Source organism: Pseudorca crassidens, chromosome 1 (genome assembly GCF_039906515.1).
Source record: "Pseudorca crassidens isolate mPseCra1 chromosome 1, mPseCra1.hap1, whole genome shotgun sequence".
NCBI classification, from domain to species: Eukaryota; Metazoa; Chordata; class Mammalia; order Artiodactyla; family Delphinidae; genus Pseudorca; species Pseudorca crassidens.
This window is the reverse complement of record NC_090296.1, coordinates 40,920,602-40,933,118: the sequence shown is the minus strand read 5'-3', so window position 1 is coordinate 40,933,118 and position 12,517 is coordinate 40,920,602. Positions and strand designations below refer to the sequence as shown.

The window sequence follows — 12,517 nt, the reverse complement described above, 5'->3', positions numbered from 1 at the left end:
AAAATGTGAATATGTATATTTTCATTGCAGAGAAGTGACTATTTACTTAACTGTTCTAAATTTTACTTTGCCATAAGTACATGTTGTTTTACCAAAAAAAAAAAAGAGAGTGTATGTGTTTGTATATGTAAGCGTTGCCTATCTTCATGTAAATTTATACACAAACTAGTATATATGCTTTTTTTCCCCCCAGGATCGAGTGGTCACACAGCACTGTAATAATTGTGAAGTTCAGCTACTTTTAAATATGTTTATTGAGAAGCATACATTCTTCTTCTTAAACTCTTTGAGCCTTTTAATCAGTTTTCCCCCACATTTTTGCCATTCAGCCTTGGCATTCATTTGTGTTCTTAGTTTTTGTAGGTCCAAGGAGAAAGTGAAATGTTTCCTGAAATATAAATAAGTAATAAAATTAACATGCACACAGAGTACACTCTATTCTTCATGGACATATTCTTGTTGGCTCTTTTTTAATATATACTTAATCTCTGGGGGAAACAGAGATTATTACTCTGTTAAACTGACTCTAAATCATCTGGGTTTCTATATACTTAAGCATTTAAGTTTAAACTCAAGTATTTACATATAAATGAGTTCTGTATTCTGTAACCATATTAAACATTTCCTAGTGTATGATGGAAGGTTAATAAGATGTGGGGGTTTTTTATAGCTATACCAGAAATAAGATCATTATTAAAATGCTATAAAAGTTCTTGGATCCTGTCTGATAGAATGTGAGAAATAATGCTAGCTTCAGGTTTTGATTGCATAATACAGATGAGCCCTGTTAATAAAATTGAATAAAAGTTATAAGCTTTGTCTATTTAATATGCTTAATAGTTGCAATTGAATCTTTTCTCATCTGTTTTAGAGGACAACTTAAAATGTAACTCACTGTGCACTTTGTTATTGTTTTATAATAACGTGTCCAAAATGTGTGTGGGAGGACAGTGGCAGAGAAAAGGAGAGAGAGGAAGTGAGACTTCTGGGGGGAGGTCTCTCTCTAGTAAGAAAGAACAAATAATCAAAATTATTAGCTGTACTTATTTATCTCCTGTGTCTATATCAAATGTTGCTAAACTAACTGCTAATGCCTTGGACAGAGGAATAACATTAAGAGTTTTGGCCAAACTTCAAGCAAAATTTCATTTATAAGTAGGCTATAATCAAGATGCTTTCTTTTACCTAAATCATTTGCCTTGGACTTGAAATGTAAACAAAAGATACCTAATGAGCTTACCAATTATTCTTCTCTACAAAGTTATTTATCTCCATTTTTATCTCCATTCCTGGCATATATCTATCTTTGAGGATAGTGCAGTATGAATTAATCTTCCACATGCTGTTGTAGCCCAAATGGACATCCATATTTCTGGATAGATTGTTCTTTAAATGGTTAAAAATTATAGAATTCTAATAGGAACTCTTTTTATTCTGTTTGCAGCTATGTCATCTTATCTTTTAATTATTAAAACAGAGCTTCCTGCTGCTATTTCAGAATTTTTGTCTGGAGACCATAGTGGGTAAGAAAAAATATTTCACATTGTATCCATTCATTTATTAATTCAATAAATACATATTAAGCCCTTGTGGGAAGTAAAATAAATGTAGCCCCTGCCCTCAAGACACTTACAAATTAGGCAGAGGCAGAGTAATAATAGAGAAGAAAACACTGCAGATGTCTAGTGATGCTCCGTTATGTGCAGAGCACTGCACTGTGAACCCTCTGATGTGCCAGTGTAATTCTTGTATTCCATGGGGGCATGAAAGGACAGGACAGGTATGAGCTAGCTCTTGGAGAAGAGTAAAGGAGAAATTTCTGGACATGAAAGATTGGGTGGGGGATGGGGGAAGGCAGAAAGCACTGACAGTAAAGGTCTTAGTGGAGGGGAGTGGATAATTCTGCTGCCACTTTTCAGCGAACCATAGTGATAAAGATAAATCAGAGTGATAACGTTACAACATACTTGTGTAAGATCCTGTTATACAGCATTATTAGAAAAAATTTGTTTCATTTCCTGTTTTTTAACAATATTATAAACAATACTAAACCATGTTACACTGCCCTTCTCCTTTCTTATTTTAAAAATACTGGGCAGCTCAATATCAAAAAAACAAACAACCCAATCCAAAATGGGCAGAAGACCTAAAGAGACATTTTTCTAAAGAAGATATACAGATTGCCAACAAACACATGAAAGGATGCTCAACATCGCTAATCATTAGAGAAATGCAAATCAAAACTACAATGAGGTATCATCTCACATCAGTCAGAATGGCCATCGTCAAAAAATCTACAAACAGTAAATGCTGGAGAGGGTGTGGAGAAAAGGGAACCCTCTTGCGCTGTTGGTGGGAATGTAACTTGTTACAGCCACTATGGAGAACAGCATGGAACAGTTCCTTAAAAAACTAAAAATAGAACTACCATATGACCCAGCAATCCTACTACTGGGCATATACCCTGAGAAACCATAATTCAAAAAGAGACATGTACCACAGTGTTCATTGCAGCTCTATTTACAATAGCCAGGACATGGAAGCAACCTAAGTGTCCATCGACAGATGAATGGATAAAGAAGATGTGACACATATATACAATGGAATATTACTCAGCCATAAAAAGAAACGAAATTGAGTTATTTGTAGTGAGGTGGATGGACCTGGAGTCTGTCATACAGAGTGAAGTAAGTCAGAAAGAGAAAAACAAATGCCATATGCTAACACATATATATGGAGTCTAAAAAAAAATGGTTCTAATGAACCGAGGAGCAGGACAGGAATAAAGACACATGTAGAGAATGGACTTGAGGACATGGGGGAAGGGTAAGCTGGGATGAAGTGAGAGAGTGGCATGGACATATATACACTACGAAACATAAAATAGATAGCTAGTGGGAAGCAGCCGCATAGCACAGGGAGATCAGCTCAGTACTTTGTGACCACCTAGAGGGGTGGGATAGGGAGGGTGGGAGGGAGACGCAAGAGGGAGGGGATATGGGGATATAGGTATACGTATACCTGATTCACTTTGTTATACAGCAGAAACTAATACAACATTGTAAAGCAATTATACTCCAATAAAGATGTTAAAAAACAATACTGGGTTCTAAAGACTATTGACTCATCTCTTTTTTATAGCAGAAAAAACCCAAATTAATTATACTTTTCCTTTTACTACGTATAACATGAAATTTTTAGAAAAATAAACTTGAAAAGACTAAATGAATCCTTTTAATTGTCATCAAATTATTATATATAGTTTCTAAACCACAACACTAAAACCCGTCAGACTTTTAGATTTAAATGTTTGGTTGTTTTGCTCCAATATTTGAACTTGTTCTGGACTGCAGGACAAGTTTTCAAAATTGAGTTTTAGATTTTACAAGTTGGCTTCCATGAAAGAATTCTACTTAGACAACTGCAAATACATATTTATAAGGAAAATATGGTATAGTTTAAATCTGAATAGGAACCATCAAGAATATGTGATTGAAAAAAGGTAAGTAGAAGCCCTTAATGATTTTTCATCATTGGAATATATTGTGCCTTTGTATAGGTTTCCACATTCATTATCACATCAGATACAGCTACCTTGTTTTTTATTTTATCTATAGTTTTATCTAGTTACTTTTAAGTTTTTTGCTCTTATTTTGATCAACAGTTGCTAAATGACATACTTATGTGAAATTTGCCTTTGTATTTGCTGTAAAAATATTGAAGGCAACTTCTATTACTCAAAAAGTTCTGTGCAAAGAACAAACGTATGGACACCAAAGGGGGAAAGCGGCAGGGAGCAGGGTCGTGGTGGGATAAATTGGGAGATTGGGATTGACATATATACACTAATATGTATAAAATAGATAACAAGAACCTGCTGTGTAAAAAAAATTTTTTTAATTCTACGCAGTAAATTTCTTTTATAATTTAGGGCTAAGAACTCAAGGCAATAAGAGGTGAAATAAAGAATGTTAGACTAAGAGTAAATTCTCTCCATTTCATATTCAGTAACCTCAGGAAATTAATTTAACTTCTTTTGGCCATATAATTTAATTTTGGGCCTGAGGTTTCTTCATCTGGCATAATGGTGGTGCCAGTACTGCCTTCTTAACAAAGTTGTTGAGATGACCAAATAAGATATTATAAATATACATGCTTTTGTAAGCTGATAGCATAGTGTAAATGTGGAGAATTAAGCAACTCCGTAATGTCATATGTCAGTTATACCTCAAAAAAAAAAAAAAAAAAGAAGGAATTCCAGTAATAATAACTATATAAAGGTAGTTTTTCCCTATTTGCTCTGACTGCCAGGAAGGTCAGAGTCATATTTGAATGTATTGCATAAACTATGTTAATCCTACTAGTTGTTACATGTGTTCTCCTTTTTCTTGGTCCTGAATTTGGTGACTTCTCGTTATTTTCTTTTTTATTGTCATATATCACAAGGACAAAAATACATATAAAATTTTAGAAATAATTAAGGTAGTATGTGACAGAACTGTTAAAACTTAGGTCGTCTTTTTCTAAAAGTGATGCTTTTACCATAACTTCATTTTAAATCAGTTGTCATTTACTTTATTGGTTTTTTTCTCTGATTTGTTTAAAGAAACAAATAAAAATTAACTCCATTTTATTCATATTAGTAGAAAATTGATAAAAATGTTATTTTTACATGTCAGAAATGAATTTTTAAAACTGTATACTTCAAAATACTGTGGCCAGTTTGCATCATCTCCGTTATGATGTTTTAAAATTGCACATCTTTTTAACAGCCTCATCTTGTTTTAAATGTAACGTATATTCACTTATTTTGGATTTCAAAGTTTTGAAAAGCATTAGTAAGTGACTAATTATATTAATTGGTTAGAATGCAGTTAAATCATTAGTCTTTAAACCTTAATGCTGTAAAATAATTAAGACACAAATGTTATGGTAATTGATTTAACTATCTGGGCAGTTTATTTCTAGGTAGAGTTACAGAGCAATATTTCCTCTGTGAGATTAATCTGATATTGATATACTTTTAGGGTTTGAATTACAATGCATTGCAGTTAAGAATTTTCTGTTGTGCTTATTTTCTGTGTTATCGTGAGATTTGATGTGCCTTTGTGAAAACTAAACCTTTATAAAGATGTTATCAAAAAGAAACTTTATTTTCATAATATCCTAATTTCAAAACTTATTATTAGAAGTCAGAAGCTATAATACTTATACCAATTTTTTATGAGGCATCTATATTTTCATAGAATAACTTATATTCAAAAAAATCTATGGCTGTTAAAAGTTGGAAGCTCTCTGTTAACATTTAATGATCTTGTCAGCGGAATATGATTGACACAATTAAGTTGTCTTGCATTTGAGTTACATAATTGATATGGGATGTGAGTAAGATCCTAATTCAGAACATATGATACTCTTGTTCCATTCGAGAATGAAATTAAAGCAACTTATAAATAAATCTGGTTTTCATTAAAATACGGGAAAAAATCTGCATGCCAAAGCATTTGCAATACAGCTAAGGATCTATACTCTATATTTCATACTTGGAACATTTTTATCATATAGGATTAAATCCACAGATCAAACAAGTTTTCCAGGAAGTATAAAACTTTTTACTCTAATTCTTTTGGCTTGAAGAGAGTGTATATTTACAATAGATCACAGTAGGAAAATAGGGGTTTTGTTAGATAACTCTTTTTTCCCCCACTTAGGAAAAAATTTCAGGTTAGCATATTCTTCTAAAATCTTGAGTTATAAAATGTGCTTTTGCAACTTCTTTGTACTGGCTTGTATTTCTCAAGCTGGAGTTTTATTTTGTAAGTTTAATCATTTCTGTTCCTTGGAAAATATCCATTGCCAAGCACAATTCAGTTGACTGTGACATGCACATGAAATTTAAACTAACTTTACTGTGCATTACTGTATTGCCTTTATTTATTTATTTATTTATTTATTTTTAACATCTTTATTGGAGTATAATTGCTTTACAATGGTGTGTTAGTTACTGCTTTATAACAAAGTGAATCAGTTATACGTATACATATGTTCCCATATCTCTTCCCTCTTGCGTCTCCCTCCCTCCCACCCTCCCTATCCCACCCCTCTATGTCATCACAAACCACTGAGCTGATCTCCCTGTGCTATGTGGCTGCTTCCCACTGGCTATCTGTTTTACATTTGGTAGTGTATATATGTCCATGCCACTCTCTCACTTTGTCATAGCTTACCCATCCCCCTCCCCATATCCTCAAGTCCATTCTCTAGTAGGTCTGTGTCTTTATTCCCGTTTTACCCCTAGGCTCTTCATGACCTTTTTTTTTTCTTAGATTCCATATATATGTGTTAGCATACAGTATTTGTTTTTCTCTTTCTGACTTACTTCACTCTGTATGACAGACTGCAGGTCCATCCACCTCACTACAAATATCTCAATTTCGTTTCTTTTTATGGCTGAGTAATATTCCATTGTATATATGTGCCACATCTTCTTTATCCATTCATCCGATGATGGACACTTAGGTTGTTTCCATCTCCGGGCTATTGTAAATAGAGCTGCAATGAAGATTTTGGTACATGACTCTTTTTGAATTATGGTTTTCTCAGGGTATATGCCCAGTAGTGGGATTGCTGGGTCATATGGTAGTTCTATTTGTAGTTTTTTAAGGAACCTCCATCCTGTTCTCCATAGTGGCTGTATCAATTTACATTCCCACCAACAGTGCAAGAGTGTTCCCTTTTCTCCACACCCTCTGTAGCATTTATTGTTTCTAGATTTTTTGATGATGTCCATTCTGACTGGTGTGAGATGATATCTCATTGTAGTTTTGATGTGCCTTTCTCTAATTATTAATGATGTTGAGCATTCTTTCATGTGTTTGTTGGCAATCTGCATATCTTCTTTGGAGAAATGTCTATTTCGGTCTTCTGCCCATTTTTGGATTGGATTGTTTGTTTTTTTGCAACAAAAAGAATAAAATATCTAGGAATATACCTACCTAAGGAGACAAAAGACCTGTATGCAGAAAATTATAAGACACTGATGAAAGAAATTAAAGATGATACAAATAGATGGAGAGATATACCATGTACTTGGATTGGAAGAATCAACATTGTGAAAATGACTCTACTACCCAAAGCAATCTACAGATTCAATGCAATCCCTATCAAACTACCACTGGCATTTTTCACAGAACTAGAACAAAAAATTTCACAATTTGTATGGAAACACAAAAGACCCCGAATAGCCAAAGCAATCTTGAGAACAAAAAACGGAGCTGGAGGAATCAGGCTCCCTGACTTCAGACTATACTACAAAGCTACAGTAATCAAGACAGTATGGTACTGGCACAAAAACAGAAATATAGATCAATGGAACAGGATAGAAAGCCCAGAGATAAACCCATGCACATATGGTCACCTTATTTTTGATAAAGGAGGCAAGAATATACAGTGGAGAAAAGACAGCCTCTTCAATAAGTGGTGCTGGGAAAACTGGACAGGTACGTGTAAAAGTATGAAATTAGAACACTCTCTAACACCATACACAAAAATAAACTCAAAATGGATTAAAGACCTAAATGTAAGGCCAGACACTATCAAACTCTTAGAAGAAAACATAGGCAGAACACTCTATGACATAAATCACAGCAAGATCCTTTTGACCCACCTCCTAGAGAAATGGAAATAAAAACAAAAATAAACAAATGGGACCTAATGAATCTTAAAAGCTTTTGCACAGCAAAGGAAACCATAAGCAAGACCAAAAGACAACCCTCAGAATGGGAGAAAATATTTGCAAATGAAGCAACTTACAAAGGATTAATCTCCAAGATTTACAAGCAGCTCATGCAGCTCAATGCCTTTATTTTATTTTTTTATTTTTTATTTTTTTACAGGGTAGAGGGAAGTGGGGGAGAAAGTTTTTCTGTTTTTTTTTATAAATTTATTTATTTAATTTAATTTTATTTTATTTTTGGCTGCGTTGGTTCTTCATTGCTGCATGCGGCTTTTCTCTAGTTGTGGCGAGCGGGGACTACTCTTCGTTGCGGTGTGGGGGCTTCTCGTTGTGGTGGCTTCTCGTTGTGGAGCACAGGCTCTAGGTGCATGGGCTTCAGTAGTTGTGGCACGTGGACTCAGTAGTTGTGGCTCATGGGCTGTAGAGCGCAGGCTCAGTAGTTGTGGCGCATGGGCTTAGTTGCTCCGCAGCATGTGGGATCTTCCTGGACCAGGGATCAAACCCGTGTCCCCTGCATTGGCAGGCGGATTCTTAAGCACTGCGCCACCAGGGAAACCCAATGCCTTTATTTTTGATGAATGGTAAAGAAAAGCATTGTATTTATAATTGCCTGTATTAAGATAACTTAATAAAAATAAGAAATGATTAATATTAACCAGTAGCCAAACCAGGGATAGAGAAATTATTTTTTGCAATAGTTATTTTTAATATTAGGAATTAAAAGTTTAATCCTATGAAGAGAGTGTAAAGAAATCACAATCTTGAGAAAAATGAGGCAGTATCTGAAAAAATACCATAAATTCAGAGTGACTCTTGAAGAATAGAGAGTATTTCCATTGCTTCTATTACTAAGATCATCATCATCCTTTTGCTGATTTTGCAGACATAGAATGAAGTTGTTGAACCAGATGATCTCTGAGGTCCCTTCTAGCTCTAACATTCAATAATTCTGTGATTCTGAGTTAACTGCTGGGAGGAGGTGAAGTTATCTTCTGGCCCCCAGTTCAGTGCTCTGGGCAATCATGTGGCTTCTACAGACATGAGTGAATTGTGATCTCAAATTATAAAGTTATAAAGTATATAATAGTGTATGTTATAAAGTTCACAATTTCAAAGTGTTCCTAAGATTCTTATACAGGAGAAAAGAGTCTTTGGTCCTGAGGATTAACGTGCTCCCTTTGCCCAGCTCTCCCTTCGTGACAGCAGGGACAGCAGAATTAACAGATGGAATCTACTTTGGTGTGCCTCTGGGCCTTTTTTTTCCCTTGCACTGCAACTGTCTGAGTCTCTTTTGGGTCCCAGAAGGAAGGAGATTTCAGGCATAGAGCCCTGGGCTTTTTGCCAGCTTCAGAAATTTAGTTGCCAGGTGTTCTTCAGTGAGGGTTATTTTGAAGTTCTCATTTTCATATGTATTCAAGAGTGATTAGAAGATGAATATGCCGAGGAGTGTCATGTTGTATTTGTAATCTCTGAACGCTCTTAGAACGTCCTGCATACCAGGACTTGAGGGGCATGTGCAAATGCAGGCCCATTAGCTAGAAATACTTATGTGTAGGTTTTAGTTTCTGGCACATGCATTTCCTAAAGACATGAGTTAGGGTGGAGAAGGGTGAGCTGTGCTCATGGTGTTGCTTCTGCTGTTGCTCCATCTCTTGTTCTGTTAAAGAGGAAGTTGTCAGCACCCAACAGTACCTTTTATTGTGTACCTTTTTTTATTTTTTGGCTGCACTGCATGGCATGCGGAATCTTAGTTCCCTGACCAGGGATCGAAATCGCACACCCAGGGAAGTCCAATAGTACCTTTTAAAGTTACATTAAAGAGGACTTCTTCATACACCAAGGTGTAAAAGAGACACAGTGAATCATAAAGTTTGTGTTAGAAGCCATGGGCTGAAGCCCATGTAGAGGAAAACCTTTTCTTTCTTTCCTTTTTTTCTTTTTTTAAAGTGAGATATTTACATATAACAACATTGTGTAAGTTTAAGGTGTCCAACATGTAGATTTGATACACTTATATACTGTGGTATGATTACCACTGTAGTGTTAGCTAATACCTCCATTACCTTATGTACTTATCATTTCTTTTCTGTAGTGAGAATATTTAACATCCAGTCTCTTAGCAACTTCCAAGTATATAAAATAGTTATGTTAACTATAATCACGTTGCTTTGCATTAGATTCCCAGAACTTATTCATCCTCTACCTGCAAGTCTGTACCATTTGATCAACATCTCCTCAGTCCCCCTACCCACCAGCCCCTGCTAACCACCATTCTACTCTGTTTCTACAAGTTCAGCTTTTTTAGATTCCACAAATATGTGATACACAGTATTTGTCTTTCTGTCTGACTTATCTCACTTAGCATAATGCTCACGTTGGTCTATTGATGTTATCACAAATGGCAAAATTTCTTTCTTTCTCATGAGTGAATAATATTCCATCGTGTGTGCGTGTGTGCACCACATCTTCTTTATCGATTCATCCATTGACAGACACTTAGGTTGTTTCCATATCTTGACTATTGTGAATAATGCTGCAATAAACATGGGAGTACAGATATCTTCTTGATATCCTGTTTTAATTTCCTTTAGATGTATGCCCAGAAGTGGGATTGTTGGACCAATCATATGGTAGTTCTGTTTTTAATTTTTTGAGGAACCAACATACTGTCTTCCATAGTGACTGAACCAATTCACATTCCCACCAACAGTGCACAAGTCTTCCCTTTTCTCCATATCCTTGTCAATACTTGTTATCTCTTGTCTTTTTTTTTAAGATTTTTTTTTGATGTGGATCATTTTTAAAGTCTTTATTGAATTTGTTACAATATTGCTTCTGTTTTATATTTTGGTTTTTTGGCCGCGAGGCATTTGGGATCTTAGCTCCCTGACCAGGGATCGAACCTGCACCCCCTGCATTAGAAGGCGAAGACTTAACCACTGGACTGCCAGGGAAGTCCCTCTCTTGTCTTTTTGATGATACCTATACTAACAGGTGTGAGGTGGTATTTCATTGTGCTTTTGATTTGTATTTCCCTGATGATTAGAGATGTTGATCATCTTTTCACATACCTATTGGCCATTCATATATCTTCTTTGGAGAAAAAAAATGTCTATTTCCTCTGCCCATTTTAAAATTGGATTGTTTGATTTTTTGCTATTGAACTGTGTGAGTTCTTTATGTATTTTGAATATTAGTCTCTTATCAGATATATGATTTGGAAATATTTTCTTCCATTCCGTAGATTGCCTTTTCATTTTGTTGATTGTTTCTTTTGCTGTACAGAAGCTTTTTATTTTGATATAGTTCCTTTCATTTTTGCTTTTGTTGCTTGTGCTTTTGGTGTCGTATTAAAAAAAAAACTGTTGCCACGACCAATGTCAAGAAGCTTTTTCCTTGTGTTTTCTTCTATAAGTTTTATGGTTTCAGGTCTTACATTTAAGTCTTTAATCTATTTCAAGTTAATTTATGTGAATGCTGTAAGATAGGTTTCATTTTTCTGTATATGGCTATCCAATTTTCCCAGTACAATTTATTGAAAAGACTTCTTTCCCCACTGAATATTCTTGGATCCTTTGTTGAATATTAGTTGACAGTATATGGGGTGGGGAGGGGGTATTCCTAGGCTCTCTAGTCTGTTCTGTTGGTCTGTGTGTCTATTTGTATGCCAGTACTATATTGTTTTGATTACTAAAGCTTTGTAGTATAGTTTGAAGTCAGCTGTGTTTTCTTTCTCAGGATTGCTTTGGCTATTTGGAGTCTTTTGTGGTTCCATACAAATTTTAGGATTGTTCTATTTTGGGAAATAATGTCATTGGAATTTGATAGCGATTGCATTGACTCTATAGATAGCTTTGGATAGTATGTACAATTTAACACTATTGATTCTTCTGATCCATGAACACAGACTGGATATCTTTCCATTTGTCTGTGTCTTCAGTTTCTTTCATTTAAGCCTTATAGTTTTCAGTGTACTAATCTTTCACTTCCTTTGTTAAATAGTCATAAGTTTTATTGCTTTCATGCTATTGTGAATGAGATTGTTTTCTTTATTTCTTTTTCAGATATTTCTTTGTTAGTTTATAAAAACACAACTGATTTCTGTATGTTGATTTTGTATCCTTCAACTTTACATAATTTGTTGATTAGCTCTAACAGTTTTTTGGTTGCAGTCTTCAGGATTTTCTATATATAAGATCATATCCACAAATAAAGACAGATTTACTTCTTTTCCAATTTGTATGCCATTTATTTCTTTCTCTTGCCTGATTGCTCTAGATAGGACTTCCATGTTGAATAAGAGTGGAATAACTATTCAACTATGTTGAATAAGAGTGGTAAGAGTAGGCACCCCGGTCTTGTTCCTGATCTTAGAGAAGAAGCCTTCAACCTATAGCCTTTATTATATTGAGATTTGTTCCCTCTATATCAAATTTGTTGAAGGTTTTTATCATGAAGGGATATTGTATTTTGTCACATGCTTTTTTTTGCAGCTATTGAGATGATCATATGATTTTTATCTTTCATTCTATTAATGTGCTATATCATGTTGATTGATTTTCATATGTTGATCCACCCTTGCATCCCATGGATAAATCTCATTTGACCATAGTGTATGATCCTTTTAATGTGCTGTTGAATTCAGTTTGCTAATATTTTGTTGAGAATTTTTATAATATATTCACCAGGATTATTGGTCTGTAGTTTTGTTTTTTTTGCAATGTCCTTATGTGGCTTTGATAGTAGGGTATGCTGGCCTCATAAAATGAGTTTGGGAGTTTT

At 34.7% G+C, this 12,517-nt stretch overlaps 1 protein-coding gene across 5 annotated transcripts in view; it reads left to right on the top strand.

Annotated features, from left to right (window-relative positions):
* The window catches only part of SLC38A6 (solute carrier family 38 member 6), a 77,476-nt gene that overhangs the window by 39,776 nt on the left and 25,183 nt on the right, over positions 1-12,517 (top strand). For all 5 annotated transcript variants that reach the window (XM_067734120.1, XM_067734129.1, XM_067734149.1 and 2 more), the window contains exon 6: positions 1,445-1,523. In XM_067734120.1, coding sequence (XP_067590221.1) covers positions 1,445-1,523 — 79 coding nt within the window. The remainder of the gene's footprint in view (positions 1-1,444; positions 1,524-12,517) is intronic.